The sequence below is a fragment of the Lipotes vexillifer genome, unplaced genomic scaffold (assembly GCF_000442215.2).
Source record: "Lipotes vexillifer unplaced genomic scaffold, Lipotes_vexillifer_v1.1 scaffold1272, whole genome shotgun sequence".
NCBI lineage: Eukaryota > Metazoa > Chordata > Mammalia > Artiodactyla > Lipotidae > Lipotes > Lipotes vexillifer.
Window position 1 is genome coordinate 2,122,140 of NW_006779909.1, and position 24,675 is coordinate 2,146,814.

At 36.8% G+C, this 24,675-nt stretch overlaps 1 protein-coding gene across 2 annotated transcripts in view; it reads right to left on the reverse strand.

The window, feature by feature from the left end:
• Positions 1–24,675, reverse strand: part of ATP8A1 (ATPase phospholipid transporting 8A1) — a 236,036-nt gene that overhangs the window by 116,504 nt on the left and 94,857 nt on the right. For both annotated transcript variants that reach the window (XM_007453048.1, XM_007453049.1), the window contains exons 15-20: positions 19,366–19,438; positions 17,108–17,213; positions 15,428–15,510; positions 10,876–10,925; positions 6,844–6,913; positions 675–759 (exon numbers count right to left, since the gene is read on the reverse strand). In XM_007453048.1, coding sequence (XP_007453110.1) covers positions 675–759; positions 6,844–6,913; positions 10,876–10,925; positions 15,428–15,510; positions 17,108–17,213; positions 19,366–19,438 — 467 coding nt within the window. The remainder of the gene's footprint in view (positions 1–674; positions 760–6,843; positions 6,914–10,875; positions 10,926–15,427; positions 15,511–17,107; positions 17,214–19,365; positions 19,439–24,675) is intronic.

Consider the following 24,675-nt stretch of genomic DNA (forward strand, 5'->3'; position numbering starts at 1 on the left):
GCAGGCCTCTCACTGCTGCGGCCTCTCCCGTTGTGGAGCACAGGCTCCGGACGCGCAGGCCCAGCGGCCATGGCTCACGGGCCCAGCCGCTCCGCGGCATGTGGGATCTTCCTGGACCGGGGCACGAACCCGTGTCCCCTGCATCGGCAGGTGGACTCTCAACCACTGCGCCACCAGGGAAGCCCTCTGCGCACTTTTAACTGATCTCAGAGGTGCCCGTGAGGCGTAGAGTAGGAAGGGACAGAGCTGCTGAGGGAGTAGGGCTGAGAAGTCCCTCACACCCTCCAGCATGGGCTTTGAGCCAGGCCTTAGGGACCATGCCTGTCACTTGTGGGTGCCCTTTGTTACCATTTGTGTGTTTGAAGAAAGTCTGAAATGCTGGAAAAAAAAAACCCCTGTAAACAGTATCTATTCTAAAAAGCAAACAGATTTATTTATAGGCCCTACATCCCCTAAAACGTGGGGACAAAGTCTCTCAAAATTTTAATAAATACAGGAGAGCGAAATAAAAATAATGGGTGGGAACAGCATAGAGTATAATCTAAATTATCAACATTTATTTTTATCTTACTTTAGGAATCGCTAAGTAAAATAACAAGAATGATACTGTAAGATATTAGTAGTATATGATTTCATTTTATTTTAATCATGCTTTATTGCCATATTACACTCACCTTCTGTAGCAAACTGCTCTAAATGTTTTAGGGTAATTTCTTTGTATTTTGAAGTCTCTGCTAGTCGGTCATAAATTACAGTGTCCTGGAAAACGAACAGAAGGTATAACACACTTAAACTAAGAATTCTGAGTTTAATGAAGTTGATGTTGGCAACATTATTAGCAGCAAATGAGTATTAAAAAAACCACTTTTAGCATTAGTGTTGAAGCACAAAATATTTTCCCCTAATAACACTGTTTCCCTTATGACTCTAAGAAATAAGGTTCTGGTCCTATATTTTCATCTTTCTCCTTTCTGAATAAATCCATAGTTACTGCAATGTTCAAAGCCTCATATTCTATCAATACTTCGCCTACCTGTGATGTGCTGCAATATCTCCCCCAACCCCTGAAGATTTTGCAGAACAATGCAGTGTTCATAGGTGCTGTAAGGAAGAACGGTCCAGGACTCAAAGAGTTTGGGAAGTGCTGGACTAAACAAAGCTAAAGAGCTTGCCCTGCTGCAATACTTCTTAGAGCCTTCAAAACGCTAATGCGCGTGTTGGTTCCAAGGGGGCGGTATGGTATCTGCCCCCAAATTACTACTGAACCTTTTAGAGGTTAGGGCATCTTCATGGGATTGGTGCTTACAAAAGAACAAACTCTGAGAAACACAGGTCTAAATTCATGGAGTGGGCTGGTGGATAGAGCAGGGAGGATCTTGGACAAACCTAGCATTGCCTTACAGATGAATATTTCTGATTGTGTTACTTTAGCTTTACGGCTCAATTTATTTAGTCTGTAAAATTAAATTACTGGATTATCTTTAAAGTCCCTTTCAGCTTTAACTTTAAGCCTAAGTATGCTTCTCTAATTTCTGTCCCTTTACAAATTGCCTATTGTTCCTTTAGTTGTTCTTCAGCTTGGGTTTAATGTTTTAGGAATTTTAGTATTTGGCCTTCATGGTTTTATTAGACCAGGAAAAAATAAATCATTTACCTGCAATTACTTTCTCAGTGGCATTACTCATTTTGGGGTCTCCAGTCTCAGGGCTGAGATTTGGAAGCAGACTAATGGAGTATGATTTAGAACCCTTGAGAGAAACAGAACTTAGTGACCTCAGAACAGATGGAATATTCCAGGCTCCAATTATGAATTTCTCTCTTCATTTTTCAGTGGTGGAATGGGAAGAGGGGCAAAGCAAAAGGAAATGATAATTTCCCCTCATGGCTCCTTTCTGAGAACGAAAGGTATAACTTACAAACTGTTTTTGAGAGGCTAATGAAATTTTCCATGAAATTAAAATAGGCCATTTTAAAATTAAGAAAATCTTAAAAAAAATTGAAGTCATGAAAACAAAAGTGATACGTAATAAAGCTAGGGAGATTAAATTCTGCAATGTAGTTAAGCATTCTAGTGGAAGAAACTGATGACTGATCAGACTAGGAGAATTTTCTACCCTCTTTATAGTATCAAGGAAAGCAGGGGACAGAATATGGCCTTCTGCATGAATTGCATAGTATGTTTTAAATGACAATCACAACTGGCCATGCTTATGTGTGAAAAATAAATACATACAGATACGTTTTCACCCAAAGTAACTTTCATTTATTCAGGGGGCCACATCAAGTATTTGATACATTGTTAGGAACCAGAAAAGGTTTCTTCTCAAGGACTAAAGCATGTGCATCTCCTAGGATCAGACCTTGAACCTACTGAGTCTACCTTTACATAAAACCCTAAATGGATTTATGTATCTGGTGTCTTAGCCCTTGGCAAGGTAAAAGTGGAAATTCATGGTGGGGTGATGCTGCTGGAGTGGCATGCACTGTCAGATTACAGTCACTTATGTGAAGAGTCTAGGCTTCATGGCTAAGAATTTGTCTTCGGTAAATTTTCATACAAAGTATTGTTTTCCTGTTCATCTTTTAGTCTGAAGTTCCAGTGCTGCTCTGTCCCTCACCTACAGTGCCTTGCACATGGCAAGTATTCAGAAAATATGTGTGAAATGAATAAAGCACTCATGTAATTCTCAGTTATCCCCAAATTTCACTTATATGGAATACCACATTATACAGTAAAGCCAAATAAAGAAGAGCTACACAATGAAATTCAAGAATCAATAATAATAAAGTATCAAGTAGGAAAAAAAAAGGTCTTATATAATTACTTAGCTAAGCACTGTAATTTATACTGATGTCATGCAGATAATCTTGCTATAAATTAGCCAATTACTAATCATCAAGGAATCTGCCCTTGTTGTCCAGTTAAACACCAAGTTGAGACTGATCTGCTGCATGAAGCTGGGGCTGGAATATTTGCTAAAGACATTATACAGATCTATATTTAAATACAGACAAACATTTACTGTGTTTATGTGTGCCATTCAGAATTATCTGCACTTTGCCTCTGCCGTGGTGGTGAACGGCTAGAAATAACTAATTTCAGATGTGGTTTTTTTTGCATATGGCACAGAATTTTATTTAGGGGGCACTTAATTTGAAAATTTTCAGTCACTTTAAGGTCCCTAAAGCATTAAGTGTATTACTCAAGTTTCTAATTTCTCTCTCGAATATAAATATTGGAGTAGGATTATTTTCTTGAATAAATTAAATTTTTATTTGGGTAAATGTAACTTTCCCTAAATTGGCTACTACTGCAGACACAATTTGTGTATTGTGTACTTTTCCTTCTTTTTCACTTAAAAATTAACAAAGCAAGACAACCCAATTACTGAAAATCTGGAAAAAAGCAAGAAAAATAAGTCATCCATCCATACACACACACACACCCCATTTCTTTGTGTGATATTTTAAATGAACTCTTCAAATACTATCTTCCAATTCACTAACTCCATCCTCACCCCTCCAACTCTATCTAGAGCTTATTTCATTTGTTGATTTATTTTTCTTAAATTTATGATTTCTAATTTATCTTACATGTAACCTATTCTCCCCTCTCCTGAAAATTTCTTTTTGATTAAAAATAACTGTAATTTCTTTATCATGTTGAGCTCTAAACATCCTCTGTCAGAACAGTTTACACAAATGATTTCATCTAGGGTGAGTTCACGCTCCAGTTGTTTACATGTTCGTTCTCTCTTTGACATGAGACTTCCTCATGTGTCTCCAAGTTTTGCTCTTGCCCCTTCCTTCTTCACATGCATTTCAATCTAGTGGTTTTCTGTACTCTCCAGTAGGGGCTTGCATGAGCTTTCCTCAGCTCTTCTCCTGGTTAGGAAGTTTACCACTATCTTAGGTTTTAAAGAGGGGAGGCTGGCTCCTATCTGCATTTTACAGAAAGTACTATTTGTGCCCATTGTCCCACAGAAACCAAACTCCAGACATTGCTCCCTGATTCCCAGCCCAGGGTCTGGGACTCCTACCCATCTCAGCTCAAGACTTCAGTTCAGTGTACCACCTTGATTTTCTATATCTATTTTGGCCTACCTCTGTTTTCTCTTTATACTATATCCATCACTGCTATGATTTTGAAATAAAGGAGATACATCAAACTATGAACAGATAATACCACGTTGACTGGAAAATATTCTTGACTTCTTTTTTTTAAATTTTTATTTATTTATATTTATTTTTGGCTGTGCTGAGTCTTCATTTCTGTGCGAGGGCTTTCTCTAGTTGCGGCGAGCAGGGGCCACTCTTCATTGTGGTGCGCGGGCCTCTCACTGTCGCGGCCTCTCTTGTTGTGGAGCACAAGCTCCAGACGCGCAGGCTCAGTAGTTGTGGCTCGTGGGCCTAGTTGCTCTGCGGCATGTGGGATCTTCCCAGACCAGGGCTCGAACCAGTGTCCCCTGCATTGGCAGGCTGATTCTCAACCACTGCGCCGCCAGGAAAGCCCTTGAAGACTTCTTAATTGCCTTTCATTACTAAGGTATTCTGTTGCACTTGTCACTGTTGATTATTCACTCTGCCAAGGAATCAACGGACTCCTCAGGCTTTCCTCCAAACTTCAGTGTCCTTCCTGGATCCTCTGCTTTTCACATTTAGCCCTCCTCTCTTTTCATGCATTATTTTCTCCATATGAGATCTCATCAATCCCCTGCTTTTAGTTTCCAGCTACACTTTTAACTCCTATATCAGCACCCCATATATCTTCCCCTGTGAAATGCAGGTATCTTTGCTCTTATGGCCCAGATGTAGCTCCCAACTCTTTATCTTAGTAAGTGGTATCACTTAGTCTATTTAGTTAGCTAAACAGAAATCTGACAATCCTAGATCATCTTTTCCCTCATCACCCACATGTAATCAATTACTAAGTCCTAAATCTCTGTCCTCTTAATCCTCTCTGCAATTGTCTGTTATAAGGTTTTGATCCTTATCAACTTTTTCTTGGACTGTAGTCAACAGCTTCAACTGCTAACTCTCTATACATCTCTTTTCTGCTTTAAATCACCTTCTAAATGATATCAGAATGACCCAGAAAGAAAGAACAAGTTCTCGAGCATGAAAAACCCATGACTTAACCCACGCTCACCTTTCTAACCTCACATTCTGCTATTCCCTGCCAAACTGCACGTAGTTCTCAAATGCAGCTTGCTGTTTTACATGTTTATGCCTTTTTAGTATTCAACCACATATCATAGCTAATTTGGGAGTGGCAATAAGCGAATTAATGTATGCAAACTAGCTCCATGATTATTCAAAAAAGAAGTCCAATGTTTTTATTTTTTTTATTTTTATTTATTTATTTATTTTTTCCTTGCGTTATGCGGGCCTCTCACTGTTGTGGCCTCTCCCATTTGCGGAGCACAGGCTCCGGACGCGCAGGCCCAGTGGCCATGGCTCACGGGCCCAGCCGCTCCGCGGCATGTGGGATCTTCCCGAAACGGGGCACGAACCCGCGTCTCCTGCATCGGCAGGCGGACTCTCAAGCACTGCGCCACCAGGGAAGCCCTTTATTTTTTATTCAGTGCTTTAATGCCCCAAGCAAAGTTTCTAGCTGGATTACTCAAAACTAAGAAAAGAGGATGTGGACTGGGTGTAGTTAAACTGGACACATACAAACCGTTTAAAGTGGGAGGTCTTAAGGGCTCTCTTTATTACTTTATCACTTAATGTTACCACGGGGAGGTGGAAGATCTTTACAATATATTTTAATATTGTATCCTAATCTTCTCTTTATATATATTTCCCCGAGTAGTCTTAAGCTCCTGACAAGTTTTGAGTCTTATCTTCCTAACCCCCAAATCCAGTTGAAAGTCTAGTAGATAAAATGCACACAGCAAACAAATGTTAGATGTTTAAATCAACAACCAAAGGAATTCTAAAACTACATTCACGAGACATCATGAAATAATTCTACCAAAATTCTTTAAAACCAAGGCATTCAAAAATTACATTTCAATGCTTTAAAACCAAGGCACTGAAAAACATTCTCAACAGGAATTCTAATAATAAGCTTGGGTTTCCTGGTCAGTTCCGTTTCCAAGTTCCATGTAATAAAGCAAGACTGGTGATTATAGTTGAAATTGGAAAGTTGCAAGCTGGTAAGTTACCTGACTACTCCAACTATACTAGGTACCTGGAAAGGATAATTCAGAAGGGAAATATTAACTAATTTTAAGAATTAGAAAGAAAAGGCCCTGGGCAGTAGATTTCTTATATTTCCATGAGTGTAGACATATTTCAACTAGAAAAATTCAGTTAGAATGACTATTTTGTCAATATAACCTGCCAATATACCATAGCCAACCAATAGTTAGAAATTCTGTTATAATTAAACCAATGCAAATACAATACAAATAGTAATCTCCACATGCCGAAATTATAGCAGTAATTGTGATCCATTTTCCCCCCATTTCTACAGCCTTTAAAAAATTAAATTCAAACTGGTATAGGTCACTACATGTCTAGTTCAATTTAAAAATATTTTCCGTATTTAACTGGCTTCTAACATATTTCTAAACAACAAACCTCAACTATTATGTACCAAACATTGAATTATATAAATAACCTAGGCCAAACTTTTTCAAAGCACCAAATTTACCCAGAAGGAATTCCATATTTCACCAGAAGAGGCTGAACCCTATTACTATAAAACACTACCCAAAGTGGACGTCAGCAGCTTCAGGCTAAACATCTGTGTTACATTTCCGTAGCAGAATGCTTAACGTATCCATTATAAACCATCGTAAATCAAAACTGTAAAAGACAAAAATAAAAACTTACGGCTCCTTTGCAGTAAAGTCGTAACTTCCCGGATGGAGTGCGAACAATCACTGACATTCTTTTTCTAGCACTGAAAGAAAGAGGTTTTCCACAATGTGTCAGCGTAGTGAGAAGATACACCTATTTGTTTGTCACGTCTCACATATTTTAATACTCCCAGTGAAAAAATAAATTTGACCAAATTATGAGGCCGATCCTTCCACATACACAAACCATCCCCTGGGTGTATAGTTGAGTCCTTTGAAAGTTACATTATGTTTTTTAAGGCACCAGGGTACCATCTGCTTCCCCAGAGGAATAATTTACAAAATAGCTCCCTAGAAACCTGCAAGAGTTAGTATCCACCAGGATAAAGGAGAGTTCTAGTTCAATGTTTTCAGATTTAAAAAATATTTAAGCCAGTATCTTTTTCGATGAATTATTAAAAAGAGAAATGATAATCAATTTCTTTTTGATATTCAAACTTTTTTTGTCTATATGAACTTTTTATAACTTTTTTTTTCACACACACACACTGTATTTTATTTTTACAAGAGATAAATAAACTGACACCAAGCATTGTAAGTGGATGACCACAACAAAAGCAACAATGATTGCAATTACCAAACACGAAGCACTCTCACACTATGTCATAATATTGACATTCAGTCCAGGAATCCTCCACTGTAACAGCTCCTTTACTTTGCAATGAAAATTGATTTGTGTATTTTTTGCCTCTGAGTCCTTGTGGGATTGTTTTTTTTTTATTCAAAAAGAAAGTCAATTTTAAGTACACATCCAATCACACATAAAGGCAAACACTAGAACTTTAAAAACCCACTTAAGCCTTCATGACTATCATTTTTTCAATGATTACTAGCAAACCACTGGCATCATGTAAAAAACCTAATTTATCTTGCAAACTCTAGTTAATGAGCACAAACAATTTAACATTATGTTGACAGTATACACAGATAAAAATTGTTAGTCAAACATACAACATCTTTTAATGCATTAGCAAAGAGATTGCAAGTAACAGTGAACAGAGTAAACAGGTATGGTATTGCACAGGATAAGCCTCACTTGGAACTAAGTGTGTATAAGCATATTCTCTCCAGAAACCAGGGGGTAAAAAAGACTTCTCAAGTGTCTGAGTCTATTTGTGTTACCTTATAACGTTCTGTGGCTAAAAAACTGAGATGAGCCCAACATAGCAGTTAGATTTGGTGTCATAGCATACAGCTGGAGTTTCCTTCAGAAGTGTCTAGGAGTATTTAGTTCTCTCTTTCTCCATCTCTAATCCCCACTGTATTAAATATCTCTGATCTTCATTACTGTGCTTTAGGACTACATTTAATTGGGCCCCTTTTTGTAATCACATCCAGGTGTTCTATCTCAGCCCTTCATGATTCATGTCTCTCTTAATGCAGCTTTGATGGCATGGTCCCAAACTCATCAACTTTCTTGCTCTTTTCTTCTCCTGGCAAAACTCCCAAATCTTGGGTGAATAGGAACCCTTTCTGTGGTCCATCAGGGTAAGTGGACATTGCTGGAGAAAAGTCACCCAGCCAGAGATTAGTAAACACATGGTCCCAATGTCACTGGGTGCTCCATGCTGCCTCGTCATCTACATTTCTCTAATAAGCTTGCTCTCTGTCTCCCCACAGGACTATAAGCAGCTCTCCATTCCTCAAGTCTCCCATGTGCCCTTGTCATTCCAGACCCTCAGAATTTTTGCAGTCACCTTGACGGAAGCCTCCAACAAGAAATCCCTATTCTTTCTGCCATTAAAACCTGCACATTTATCCACTGTGGACCATCCTCTGTCTTGTTTCTTGATACCATGGAAGGAACACCTCCTTTCCTATCAGAGACCTTCCTTTCACATGCGCTGTGAATCTTCTCTCACCCTGCGTTCCTGGTCATCTCACTCCTAAAGCTGTGCTGCTCCCCCCTGAACTTGCATCTCCTCCTCCTGGAATGGATCGTTCTCATCAGTCCTGAAACAGTTCTAGTCTCTCTCCTGAGAAACTCACCCCAAACAACCCTCCCCGCTGAGCCACACGCATCCCTTTTCAACGCTCTACTCCCCTTCACAGCTCAACTTCTCAAAACAATTGCCATCCACAGTTCCCACTCATTCCCCAGTCACTCCCATCTTGCTTCTCTTTTCACCAGCTGTTGAATCTCTAAGTCCAACAACTACCTTCAGCTTTGTCTTACCTAACCTTGCAGCAGTCTCTGACACAGATGACCACTCCCTCCTGGAAATTATCCTCTTCCCTTGGCTTTATGCTCTTACACTCTCTTTCTCTAATCACAGAGCAGTCTCTTTTGCTAATTCCTCTTTGCTAATCAACCCTTAGAGTTACTCGTAGCTCAATCTTCAGCCTTCTTTGTTTCCCTTACTCTATTATTATTTTATATCCAGGAGATCCAACTCACGTTCATGGCTTTTAAACACCATTTACAGGCCAATGACTAACAAATTTATATTTCAGCCAGAGGCTTCTATGTGTCAGGCCTCTATAACCAGTTGCCTACCTGACATCTCTATGTATATATATCTCACTGGCATCTAAAACTTAACGATTCAAACATCTCATCCTCTGAGATCTCATCCTCATCTCTATCCTGTATCCACCATTTGTGTAAAAAGTACCTCCATCTACCCAGTCACTCATGCCAGGAATCCTAGCCTCTCCCCCTCTTTTCTCCTGCCGCATCCAATTCATACCAATGGCCCCCTGACATCCCTGCAAAGGTATCTGCATTCTATCAACTTCACTTTATTTTCTCTACCATCATCCTAGTCTAAACCACTCATGTCTTTCAGAGATTATTTTAATACCCACACATTCACTTCTCTTACTTTTGTCCTTAAGCCTCCCCCATCACAGCATCCTGAAAGAGCTGCTAACTTTGCTTTATTTTTCTTCACACACTTACCACTTACATAGTGTTTCTAAGTGTGTGTTCATAAACAAACATATCCAAATGCTAATTGATACACTACTTATAATATATTACAGACATAATACAAGTAGGCTTAGGAAAAACAGTCACTTTGATGTGGAAAAAAAAATGATGGGGGATACACTTTGAGAATATTCTATGACAGTTAATTATCCAACTTCTTATGCATATTCCTTTGGGCCTTTCAGTGCATACAAGTGAAGAAAACCACAATGTTTAAATAATAAATTAGATCCCATTACTTTTGATATTAACCACTGGCATGTGGTCACTCCTAACCAAGACAGCAACAAATGTTGGCACAGAAAAGAAAATGCCTCTTTTAGTTAGTGTACAGACTTGCCTTATGTAGGAAAAAGTTCAAGAAAAAAAGTGGACACTTATTTCCTTGAACAGCAGCATTACGTCCTGGTTATGGCCTTGAAGATATTTTTAAGTGTCCCCTGAATGATGACACAATCTTTAAAGACCCTCTTGTCTGCAGCTGAGGGCATTTTGCCCCAAGAATGTAGGTTAGTTGGGAAACTACAGAGTCATGTGGGAATAAAGAGCCCAAAACTCATAGAGATATCACTGATCATAATGGAAGGCCTCTCTTATTTGACCTTAGGAAATAAAGTAAGTAAAATAATCCTTTTGCTTTCTGCCCTTGCCTACTACATGGGAACTGGTTTTATACCCAACAGAGAGATGGGTTTGGTTTCTGAAATCCCCAAGACAATTAGATGTTATAATGAACACTTAATTAGAATGGTGAGTTCCTGACTCTGATTCATTTTCATGCTACATAAATCTTGGCACCTCTAAGTATAACGATGTTTCCAGATCACTGTCTTGGTCCTATACCCCCTACAGCTGTGATGCAGACAGTTATGTTCAAAAATACTTTTATTGCCTCTATATTGCCTCTAGGAGTTACAAGACTCTGAAGAGTGCTGTTTAGGATTTACTTACAGATATGACAATTAAAAATTGCATTGAAGATTTTAATTTAATATTTGGTATAAATAAATTTAATTAAATAAAAATGGAAGGAAATTTATGTCATACATACAAACCACAGAGCAGATGTTTTACCTGGTGAACTCCAAGACATTGAGCAATTCGTATCTTTCTTCCTGCCCCAGCTGTGAAGAAAAGGAAAACTTGATTACATAGAGTTGGCATCTTTGGCTTCTTGGAAATAAACCCTAGTCATGAAATTTTAATGTAAAAAATGTCAACACAAACAAATTGTCCCTTCTGAAATACATCATCTTTAAATGAACTTACTAACTTTTTAAGTTAAGATGAAAGATTGAACATACACATTTAATTTTCATCCTTCCCAAAGTCCCATCAAAACTACAGAAAAAAAAAAAGACACTTAAGAAAGAAACTTGCAATGGCAGGAAAATAAGAGAAGAGAAAACTGAACAAAAAATGTGGAAACCAGAAAACAGATCAGTGAGAAACGCGTCCTTAGCAGATACAAGAAGTTTCAAAGCCTGCAGCAGCCAAGGGAAAAGCTGAGAACCAACCCGATTTGTACCACATAATCCCTAAGAGGCTTAAGGAAGTGGAATAGCAGGTAGTTCTAGAACTGGGAGGAAAGAGAGGGGCCTAAAATGGGAGGACTCGGAAAGAGCTACTAGAAAAGCAGCTCTGGGCACTGGCTCTTCCTGCATACTGGCAGAAGACCGACGCTTTGCTCTATAGAGGGTAAAACAGAGGCTCTTTCATCTAGAAGTCGACTGGCACACTTGAAGATACAGCACTGTTATCACATTTGTAGGCCCCAATGCCCTCAACCCACTTGGCCCCCTACCTTCTGGCAGTCAGACCTTTCCAGGTGGAAATCAGAAATTGAATCTCTGGGGAATTCACAAGACCAAGAGAAGCCCTAAAGGTACAGACAACCACGACTTCCCAAAGGAATCCCACCAGACCACCCCACAGTGAAGCCCATTGTTGACAAATACCCTCATGCTCAGAACTGCCATACCAGCTTTCAGGTTCTTCACTCTTAACCATGAGAAAACCAAAGATTAATAGATATTCAAGGACAGCTATTAACATGGATCATAGATACCCAAAACAAACAGATAAGAGCAATTTGGAGGAAAGAGAATTCAAAAAGAAAACATCCATGTCGGCCTGTGGAGTGTCAGGCTCTGGGTTTCTTGATGGACATGAGGGGCTGGTGGACAGGTCCTGGATGCCTCTTCCCTCCATTTCAACACCAGAATGGTTTGTCCTGTGCTTTCTATGGGCATTTTCTGTTGTCTCACTGGAACTGGATTACTGTGGCTTCCTGGTGGCATAAAACTTTTTGCAGTGTTTTATACCTTTGGAAATATTGCTGTACTCTCCAGTATATGCTTTTTAATGGCATTCATGAAGCAAATGAAGAAAATGTTCGAAACAAAAAGATGGCTTGTACAATTGTTATGTTTTTGTGATTATTATTTAGGTCCTGTATACTGCTCTTTGGTGGCATAGGAGGAGACTGGCCTTATGATTCTGCATTTTGAAGCTCTTGTCAAAGATGTGGCATAGTCTATTATACATCCCATATGCAAGTGGTGCAGTAATTAAATGCTGTTCTTTTCTCCTAAGTGCAGAATGGGAAACTCTGGAAAAGAACATTGAAAGCTGATATTTAATTTTTGGTGAAGTATCATTTTCCCATTGCAATAATCAAAACAACTGTAATGAGAGCTTAAGACCACTTTATATTCCAGTAAACACCATATGCTTATTTAAACTGTTAAATGCTTGTAATTGTTTAAAAATGAAAACGTCAAAAAACTATCATTATTCCTCCCAGAGAAGAAACCTAAGTACAACACCTGTGAAACAAGAACAGGATACTATTAAAAAAAAGAAATATTGAAAAAACAATAAAAGCTTCTATAAACTAAAAACATGATAGCAGAAATGAAAAGAAAATCAACAGAAGTCTGAGAAGATAAGACGGAGGAAAACTTCCAAAAAGTAGGACAAAAAGGCAAAGAGCAGGACAGAAAAGTTAAAAGATGCGCTCAAGAATTCTAAAAAGAGAGAGCAGAGGAAAAACAGGGAAGGAAAATGAATAGACTCATTCAAGAAAATTTTCCAGAATGGAAGGATATTGATTTCCAAATGGAAAAGTGTCCACTCAGTGCCCAGTACAATGGGTTAAAATATTCCCACTAAGGACACTGCCATGAAATTTCAGTACTCTTGGAACAAAGAACATTCCACAACCTTCCAGAGAAAGAGGGGTGGGCAAGTCACAAAGACTGGAGTCACAGTGGCTTCTGACTTCTCAATTAGGTGTACTGGAAGCCAGGAGACAGAGGAACAGTCAAAATTCTTCAGGAAACTGATTTCCACCCTACATTCAGCCAGACTACCAATTAAGTAGAAAGATAGGATAAAAAATGTTTAGACTTGAAAGGACTAAACAAAAAAACCCCAAAAAACAAAGAACTTTCCATGCACCTTTTCTCAAGAAGCCAATAAAGAATGTGTTCCACGATAACAAGAGTAAGCGAAGAACAAAGAAAATATGGGATCCAAGAAACAGAAAATCTAACACAGAAGAGAGGTAAAGAAAGTCCCCAGGGAGACAGGAAAGCGATTCCTCCTGACAACCACGAGTAAGACTGAACTGTCCACCAGGGCAGATTGGAGCTCTGAGTCAGGAGCTAAGTTTACTGAAGGCTGTCACTACTGTGACTTCCGCTTCTCTAATAACACCTTTTCAATAGGATGAAATTGACAGAAAATGTGTTCTATCAACAACAGCGAGCTTACTAAGAAAGAAGTTTCGACTTACAGGAAATAGAAAGTCCAAAGCAGGAGACAATCAAAAGGAATTCCAAGTGCCAGAGAAGCAGGCAAAACTGGCCCAGACCAAGGAGAATGGAGGACTTCTGGAGGGATGTCTCAGGGAAACACCTACCCACTGGCAGATTATCTGGTAATTGTACCAATAAAAGTGCACTAAGAAGGGGCCTCCCTGGTGGCGCAGTGGTTGAGAGTCCGCCTGCCGATGCAGGGGATACGGGTTCGTGCCCCGGTCCGGGAGGATCCCACATGCCGCGGAGCGGCTGGGCCCGTGAGCCATGGGCGCTGAGCTTGCGCATCCGGCAACGGGAAAGGCCACGACAGTGAGAGGCCCACATATCGCAAAAAAAAAAAAAAAAAAAAAAAGTGCACTAAGAAGGTATGGAACAATTAGTAGTAGGTAGAAAATCAAGCAATTGGAAAAAAGACAAGAGATTCATGTTTAGAAAATAAAGAAAAAAATTCATTTTCAGGAGATAATTTTGTATCTGGAAAGACATTATTAAAACAAAGAAAATAGGGACTTCCCTGGTGGTGCAGTGGTTAAGAATCCGCCTGCCAATGCAGGGGACACGGGGGTTTGAGCCTTGGTTCAGGAAGATCCCACATGCCACGGAGCAACTAAGTCCATGCACCACAACTACTGAGCCTGCGCTCTAGAGCCCACGAGCCACAACTGCTGAGCCCATGTGCCACAACTACTGAAGCCCACCGGCCACAACTACTGAAGCCAAGGTGCCTAGAGCCCGTGCTCCACAAGAGAAGTCACCGCAATGGGAAGCCCGCGCACCACAACGAACAGTAGCCCCCGCTCACCGCAACTAGAGAAAGCCTGCACGCAGCAACCAAGACCCAATGCAGCCAAAAATTTAAAAAAAAAAAAAAAAAAAGAATATGCATTCCTCTGTGTCTGATTTTTTTTTTCCCAGTATAATGTTTCTGAGATTTATTAAGGCTCTTGATGAATCGATATTTTACTCTTTTCTATTGTTTAGCTATTCCATTGTATATTACAATTTGTTCATCCATTCGCCTAGTAATGGATATTTGATTTGTTTCTAGTTTTTGCCTACTCTGAATACAGCTGCTATGAACATTCCATGGCACATCTTTCTGTGGACATATGCTTTCATTTCTCCTGGTTAAGTATGAGTGCAACTGCTGGGCTGGGTACATGTTTACCTGTGTTGGAAAACTCTAAAAGGATTTCCAAAGGGATTGTACCATCTTACACATCTACTAGCAAAAACAGGTGATCTACTTGTTCTGTGTTTTCGTTCACATTCGGTGCTGCCAATGTTTTTAATTTTACCTTTTTTGGTGGGTATGCGGTAGTATCTCATTGAGACTTTAATTTGCATTTCCCTGATGACTGATGATGTGTTCTCACGTGCTCACTGGCCATCTGTATATCTTCTTTCGTGAAATGTTTGTTCAAGTCTTTTGCCCATTTAAAAATCTGGGTCCAAATACTTGTTCAACCAAATATTGTAATATAATTATAATACTATTGGGAAGGGATGGTGAGTCAAGAGAAATAACTCCTCATTTAATATAACTGAATAGAAAGTCAGTAGATATGTCTAAAATTGAAGAATCAACACATATATCATTCATCAAACATTAAAAAAAAATATATAAGATGTGTAAATGTCTGAAGAAACAGCTAAAAGAATAGAAAGCTTTTGCTTCTGGAGAGGAGAACTAGAATTGGGAACCTCTATTCTACTTTGAGCTTTTCTGGTATTATTTTATCTTTGAAGCTAAGCATATGTATTACTTTGATAAAAAACAGACTTAAAAATAAATAACTTACTGAATCTATAATCACTGAGTCAGGTGTTCTTCCAGTGAAAACAAAATTCAGTTGCTTGGCTGCTCTGACCAAGGCTCCTTCATCTGTTTTAGGAAAACAGGACAAAGCAAATATACAGTGAAAAAAAAAATTACCCCAAATACGAGAGAAAGACATTATTGCAATCCAATTTTCTGCCTAATTTTAAAAAGAATTAAAATTCTTTTTATTCTGGCTCCTTTTACTGAAATCCACTTCTTTTAAAATTATATGACAATGCCAAAGGAATGAGTAGAATGATCTTAAGAATCTGAGACACGTATAGACCCCAGAGTCATATTTCTGAAGATTAAGTCTCATTGTTAGCCAAACATACCTAAGAAGGATAATTAAATATACCCCTTGGTCCAGCATATTCTCTGGAAAACTTTTCTCAAAATGAATGATGCATAAAAAAATGAGGAAATCCTACATTTGCCAACAACATGGATAGACATGAAGGCATCATGCTAAGTGAAGCAAGCCAGACAGAGAAAAATACTGAATGATCTCACTTATATGTGAGATCTAAAGGGAAAAAAAAGAAAACAAACCCCAAACTCAAAGAAAAAGAGATCAGATGTGGTTAGCAGAGGTGGAGGGTGGCAGAAGGGGCAACTGGAGAAAGGTGATCGAAAGGTACAAATTTCCAGTTATAAGATAAATAAGTCCTAGAGATACAGTGATACATGTAAATTATTTCTTAATAAAACTGGAAAAAATGAATGGCACGAAATTGCCTTCTTAACTTTTATCCTTTTCTTCCTAAAATGTTTAATGTAGAAAAACTAATACTATTAATGTTGAGGGGTCAATTTAAATGGATATAAATGAACTGATGCTTTGTTGTATTATATATTATTTACTTACATCACCCTGTTACATCAGACCTTCTTGTTTCTTAGGGAAGGGTGTGGGATAAAACATTCACATAGTTTCTATCTTAATGATATGAGATGTATCTTATGGTTTTTAGGAATTTGGTACATTCTACAAGGTAGCAGGTGCTGGTTTATAATACAGTTTAAAACACTTATTAAAACAGTTCCCCAAAGTGTGTTCATTCTTTCCTGAAATCTTACAATCATCAACTTGACTATTTACCCAATTTTTCATTGAAAATAAGCCTAAGTATTAAATAATGATAACTGTGCTAATACATATTTTATGGAATCCCTTCAAATGTGTAAAACTTTTCTCATCCAAATAAATACACAATGAACTCCTTGATTATCATTTCCAAGAGAAGACAGCAAAATTAGTATTCTAAAATGCACACTATTTAAGCAAACAGATCTTCCTTTTTCTGTCTGCTTATGTGCAAAAACAGTTTATGACTAACAGTTTATTCTTAGTTATTTATAAAGAAGGGAGAATTTACTATGTGTATATATAAAGTACCATTTTTTTTACTTGTGTGAATTTTGTTATTCAAATTTACATGTAATTTATGCCATATAACAAATGTTACACAAAGTTATGTATTTTAAAATATATATATTTAATTTTGAAAGCCAAGGGTTATCTAATTAGTAAATAAAATTTGTAATCTGAAAAACATAACTTGTTTATTTTACTTCTTCAAATTAAATTTTTCTGAACAATCTCAAATTTCAGAACAATTTTCCACCAAGAAATACATCACAATTGCTTCATTTGTACCTGGAGATGCTGCCTGGTAAATAATCTTATCACCTTCCCGCTCTGGTACTGCTGTGTGACAGACTGCCATCATTGTAAGAAATTCACATATTATAGGTGCAGTTGGCTGTAAGAAATAAACACATAATTTAGCCACTTTCGTTTAAACATTTGACACTAATGATAGTAATACTACTCCATGCATATTTACTAAGAGTGCAGCTGTTAGATATTGAAGGTGTGGAAGTCAAGAAGCCAACAACTATTATGAAGAAAAAATATTTTTAACTAAAATCGTTCATTCTTGCACCCTCTCATTCCTTTTCTAAACATTTATATAAGACCACTTTGTCTTGTTAACTAGAAACCATACAGTGAAAAAGGCAGATATGGTTGAATTTTGTTATTAAGGACAGGAGAGAAATTCATTTACCTGGTTCTAATTCCTGATCAGATCTATATTTTAGGCATCTACTCTTACTGTGGTTCCACTACTTTGGGTTGAGGTGACGATGGCAGGGGATTCCTCTGTAAGGTTTGTCCTCTCTTTTTGCAAAAATGGCAACCTTAACCTGATACACGTTTTACTAAATAAAAAAGGACTGATCGAGAAGTCCTTTGTACAATGGACTCTCATGGCCTGAGGAAGACAAGATCCTTTCTGCAAGAAAGCAGTCAGATTTTTAAAATGAAACATCTTCTTGTCTGGTTCCTGATGAAGAAAAATGTCATTCGAATTAATAAAGGAAAAATATTCCTCTATGCTCTTGGACCAAAAGAGTGAAATGACTGGAAAGGTAAATCAGAACATTATTTGAAAAAAAACTGTGTTAAGCCTCGAAGAGCAGACAAAACAGACAAGGTCCCTGATATGCGAAGCTTTGACTAGTGGGGAAAACAGAACATAGATAAATAGTACACAAGTATTATTTATTTATAGTGTGAAAAGGGCTTCAAAGGATAAATGTGCAAATATCATATAATATGATATAGGCCAGTCTGTGGTTGTTCTCACGACAATGTGATCTTTAAGCTGCTGAAGTTTTAGCCTCATGAAGAACTGAGCACAGTTTTCCATCAAGCAGGAATCACACATGACTGAAAAGGTCCTAAAGGAAGAAAGAATGAAGTGTGTTTGAGAAAATAAAAGAAAGCCAGTGTAGCCTGAGGAGAAAGAAAGGAAGGGTAACTCCAAGTGAGACCGAAGACTTAGGCAGGGGCTGAACCATGTAACTTTGTGAGTTGAGAGGGAAGCCCTCTGGCATGGTTTTAAACAGGAGAGTGATGGGACTTGATTTACATTCGCATCATTCCAGCTGCCACGTACAACAAGAACTGGAGGGGGGTAAAAACGGAAACAAGGAGAATGGTTAGGAGGCTGCTGTAATTCACCTGGAGGATACCAGTAGTCTGGACTGGGGTAGAGAAAGTGAGAATGAAGTGAAGAAGACATTTAGGATATATTACAGAAAGTCATATTGACAAGGGCTTAGTGACTCATTACAGATCTGGAGATGGAGGGGAAGGAGGTATCAAAAGCAACCCTAAGTTCCTAGAATGAGTAATAAGACAGATGATGGTGCAATTTACTGAACCTGAGAACACAAGAGGGAAGAGGCGGGCCTAGGTCTAGATTTTGTGCATCTGGAAGCTCATGCTTTGTTGAAGGCAAAAATAACCACATGAACACATTGCTAGGGCCCTGCCCAGGGGCAGAGGTGGTAAGTCCATCAGTGCTAGGAAGGGACTAGGTTTTGGGGTGATGAGCATAAGTTCAAGTTCTGACACACTGAGCTTGAAGCGACTGTGAGAAAAAATTGGGGGTTTAAACTTAGGAGGCCATATCATTTGATCAGATGGAATTTTAGTTAAGTATCAGTAACTTTCATAAGTGGAATGTTCACATTGGGTGGCACATGTCTGAAGCTCTTATTGTATAGATTTAGCACTGGCCAGTAATTCTGAGCAGGAAATTCATTTCTATAGATGTTTTGAAATTGTTAACAATGAGTTGTTTCATACAAATAAAGTTCTAGAATTAATATATAATATTTTTAAAAAACAGAATGTTGATTAATGACAATTGTTCAAACTAAATTTCTAACAACCATGAATTCATGTTGGCCAAGTACAAAGAATTTAGAGATAATAGATTTTGCTAATTATTAGAAATGATCATGAAACTAAAAAAAGGAATATTTAAACATGGAAGATAATTCAGAGAAACACTCATTAGTTTTCATTTATTAATGAAAAGATAATAGTATTATGTTGCTTACATGATTATTTTGGAGGTTTTCCAGCAATGATGAATCACTAAATGTTTTTTCATCTCCAAACTGTGAGCTCTGCCTAAAGGGGAAAAAAATTGGAGCAAACTTGGTTCATTTATACAAGCCCACTGATCTGGTAAGTTAATTTTTAAAAAAAAATTTTGAATTTTATTTTTTTTTTTATACAGCAGGTTCTTATTAGTCAGCCATTTTATACACATCAGTGTATACATGTCAATCCCAATCTCCCAATTCATTCCACCCTCACCCCCACCAGCCGCTTTCCCGGCTTGGTGTCCATGTAAGTTACTTTTAAAATAAATCATTATGCCTGCAAACTCTTAATAGATTAAATATAATTTAGCCTGCACTTCTAAATAAGACATCACAGATTTTATGACTGAATCATAAAATATTTTCAAACATTCTAAAATGTGAAAGTCTTTTGCAGTGTAATGAGTCTTTTACAGTTCATTTTCCTGGGGTAAAATATGTTGTAGTCACATGAAATTTAAAAAAATTAATTTAAAAAAAGTAACAGCAACAAAACTGCTGAAATACCTGGAATTGAAATGTCCTACTTCCAAAATTTTTCCAAGTTTAAAATATTTTGAGAATTAATGGAGGTATTATAAAAAAATAATATTCTTTTACTTTAGCCATGAGAAATTATTTGAAGTGACTAATACTACATAATTATCATATGAAACTAAAATATGAATAAACTGTTTACATATTTCATCAACATCTATCTATCACTAACAAATACCTGATATATTTATGTACATATCACATTTACTCTGTATATAAGGAGAACAAACCATAAAAGTGCATGGGGTTTTGTGTTGTGGTTGTCTTCAGATCAGCAAACATGAACTCCATATGAAACAAATCAAATCAGAATTGCCTCTATAACCTAGCTATTACTAGTCTCATAGCCATGCGATTTAATATCAAAATGCTGAGATTCAAAGGAAGGACAAGAAACATTTACGTGGAAGTGTCAAACCCCAAGGGTATACTTTTCAATGTTCAGTGAAAATATATAGATCTAAAGCTTTTGTGCACAGATGGAAATATCAGAAATCGCTGAGGAAAAAATAACACGTTCAATACTAAATAATTGTAATCCAGAAAGCTTTTAATCACAGTTTTTACAGGTTACAGAGTATTATCAGTGTCAGTGTCCCAAATATCAAGAGTTTCATATTTTAAAGCCAGCTGCTTGAAAGGAAGGAGAAATCATTAAAAAAAAAAAGAATGTGAAATAATTGAACATAAACCATACTGTCAATATATGTATTTTACCCATAAACCAAAGAAGGAAGTTAGAGTGTTTATAGTAAAATATGTCTTTATTTACATGTAATAGTCTGGTCTATTAATTCTCAAAATTGTAATATAATTCAGCTTTATTAGCATGTAGTAGATCAGAATTTTCAAAAACATCAGTGGGAGGCAGAATAAACACATTATGGTTTATTATTATTGCTACTACTATTATTTCTCCTCCTCCTCTAGTTTTAAAGATGAAAGGAAAAAAATCCAAGAACTTTTAAACAACTTATCAGTGGGTGGACAGAAAAAAATTAACATACATTTCTCCTCCAAGTAATTATCATTTCTTAAAAATAGTTAATTATTCAAGTCTCTATAAAATTTCCCTATTATTTATAAAATGTATTATTAATAGTTCTTAGTTATACTTCCCCACTTATTATTAGATAATAATTACTGAAATGTCAAGGAATATTCACAGTAACATCTTTCATGTGGAGATCTATTTTCCCCCTAAAGAATTCCAGGCTAAAAGCCTTTATAAATCTGAAGATATGTCTATTTATCTCACCAGTAATTCTTTCATTTCATAAATCACAGTTAACACAATTGATAAAACTTTCAAATGTATTTATAACAAATAACACTAGATATGCGATTGAAATATTTATTAATACATGGACACATCCTGCCCTCTATTCATCAGTGAAGCCTTCTGACAAGGATAATGCTAAGTAACTCTTCTCCCAGGAAGCAGCTTCCTTTCCAGGATCATAAAAACCACCAGCAATTCATCTGCTAATCACATAGCCTCGGTTGGATAACTCAGGCATGGAGCTCTCACTACCCCTCTCCAAAATCTCACAAAATGTTCACTTTTAGTAAAAGTAAACAGATAAAATTAGGAAGCTCGAGTCATTGCAAAATAAGGACCAACTGCATTAAATATAAAATAGTTTTAACTGTTAGTTGACAAAGATATATGAATCTGGAAACTGCTCACAAATAAAAGTGCAAGCCAACATCTACATTTTGTTAAAATTTTCCATAGAAGTTTACAAGTGACACTTTGCCTCAAAAGGAGACAAAGAAATTATGGTGTTTTGCAAAAAGTAATAAGGCAGGGGTTGTAACATTAAGGTAAAGAGAAAACTGTGCAGTTAACCCACAATGTCATATAATTTGCAGCTTCTTGTAGGCTGATTTAAAAGCTGTGATACATTGTAAATAATTATTTCCTGATCATCCTAATATGAAGAATCTATTTTTTATAGCAATAAAAATTGAGAAGATTCAGAATTTTATGAATAAATATAAATTAGAATAAATATGGCCTAATCAGTATTAGTTAATTTCTTTTTTATTTTTTTCCCCCTTGGCTGTGCTGAGGGGCATGTGGGATCTTAGTTGCCTGACCAGAGATTGAACCCTTGCCCACTGCATTGGAAGTGCGGAGTCTTAACCACTGGACCGCCAGGTAAGTCCAGTATCAGTTAATTTCATACATGACAGTGTGGACTATGAAATCATGTCAACAAGAGAGTCATCAGAAAAAAAGGAAAAAAGTTCAAGCCATACCTTTTACCTTAAACCAATGGGTGAATGACTTTTATTAAGTACTAAAGTGAAAAATAATTATTTTTAACTAAGTTAAAAAAATAACTTAGGAGTAGAAAAGGCCTAGGTACTATACATGATTCAGAAAACAAAACAAAAAAATCTGACTGTATAAAGCTAAAACATTTCTGCATAGCAAAAACTATTGCAAGCAAAGTCAAAAGTCAGATGACAAACTGGGAAAAAAAAATATTTCCAACACATATAATGAAGGTTATTTCACTTAAAATAAAAAGGACTCGTAGAAACCAATAATAAAACAATCAACAATGCAGTAGAACAATGAGCAGAGGATATAAACACACAGTTCACAAAGGAAATACAAGTGGCTTTAAATGTACATTCAATTTTACCTCATAATGAGAGAAATGAGATTTAAATTTATGAATTTGGCAGAAATAAAGTTTGACAGCTCTGCTGCTATGATTATGGGAAAACAGTTAAACCATCTATCATTGGTGAGAGTGAAAATTGGTGCAATTTCTAAAACGGGATATTGGCAATTTCTATCAAAATTTAAAATGCATGTAATCCTTTGATCCAGAGATTCCAGTTCTAAGAATTTACACTACCTGGTGCAAAGTGCTGTACGACCAAATTCATTCTTTGCAGTGCATTTTTAATAGCAAAAGATTAGAACTAACCCAAAGTTTATTAGGATTGTTGCTTAAAAACACTGTGGTACATCCACATAACAGAGCGCTATACAAAAAATGGGAGGCTCTCCATGGACTATGGACAAATCTCAAAGATGCACTATCAAATGAAAAGCTGGTACAAAACAGTATGTACAGTATGCTTTACTTTCTATAAAAATATGAGAGAAAAAAATACATGCATGTGTATGAGTAGAGTAGATGTGGAAGGATACACCTGAAATTGGTTACATTGGCTGCCTTCAGGAGGGGAAATGGAGGTTAGAAGACAGGTAAGGGAGGGAAACTTTTCCCTCTTTACATCCTTTGAACTTGTAACATGTTAATGCATTATGAACTTAAAAAAATAAATCAAATTTAAATTAAAAATAAAAAGCCACAACAAAATCCATGTCAGAACAAAATCCAATCCCGTCAGCTGAAATATATACACATCCTACATACAAACTAAATGTATACCTTATATACATATACATGCTACACACATGCACACATGGGAAGACAAAGGCAGTCTGACTGCAAAGCACTGTTTTTTGAAAACAGATCTACACCTTCTGCTTTTGAATGGCGCTACTGTTTCAAGTCAAAATTCCTTAAAGGGACATTTTCAGAAATGAATTTGTTATTCAGTATCAGGTCCAGTCAAGTCCAAGAATATGAACAAGCGATTGAATTCAATTATAATATTTTTGTTAGACACTGGTTTTGACCAAAGTAATGAGATCTGCTTTTCTGTGTGGTTCAAAGTATTTCTGAAGGCAATTATAAAAGAGGAGTTCCAAAAACATTCTGTGAAATGGTTGCTTCATTGGAATAAATAACCTGTCAAAGTGACTACTTTGAAGACCAACACTAATTTGGATGTGTTAGATCTCATTATTATACAGTCACACCTGGAAGAATGTTTTAGTGAGCCTAACGATTGCAGCAGAATAAATACCACTCATTCCATACATAATTACAGACCAAAATGAAATGAGAAAATAAGAACAGAAAATGGTACTATCCACTGATACTGTGATAATACTAAAACCCACAGTGAAATGACTAAGCACAGAACACTTTAAGGTAATCCTCCTGGAGAATCACCCTCGCTAGCACTTACTTAAGGAAAAACAACAACTATCAGAAAGAATAATGACAAACCATACCAAATAGTTAAGAGAAAGTGAAATAATATGTTATCTGGGATTTGCCTCAAAGTAATAGTGGGGGGAAATATAGACGAATTGAAATTGGATTTAAGTATGTATTACTGAAGCAAGTGAATGAGTACATCTGTCTCCTGTTTATGCTTGATATTTTCCATCAAAAAATTAGAAAAAAAAATGTAATGAAATATACAGTTTTGGAAAATAAGCGCATCTTAGTGCTACATGGATGTTGATAATAAGCAGATGTTTTTGTCCATTCCTCTAAATATTGATACTATCTGTCTAGAGAACGGTAGTTTTTTAATAGAAATGAACTAATCTGTAAGGTCATATGTTAGCTGATGGTACTTGGCAATCATCAGAAACCCATACCAATTCTGGAGTAAGTGGCTACTGGCTGGGAAATGATTTCATCTCTGTAAACTATTTATACTAACAGATTTAAGTGAGTAGAGCTACAGCCATCATCCAATTATTTTTAATGTCAAGAAGGTGTTTTTGAAACATTATAGGTTTGCCTTCAAATCTGACTAAATGTAAATATGTTAAATAATCTACATACACTTAAGTGTTAACTGTTATGTGGTTTTTTTTTTTTTTTTTTTTTTGGT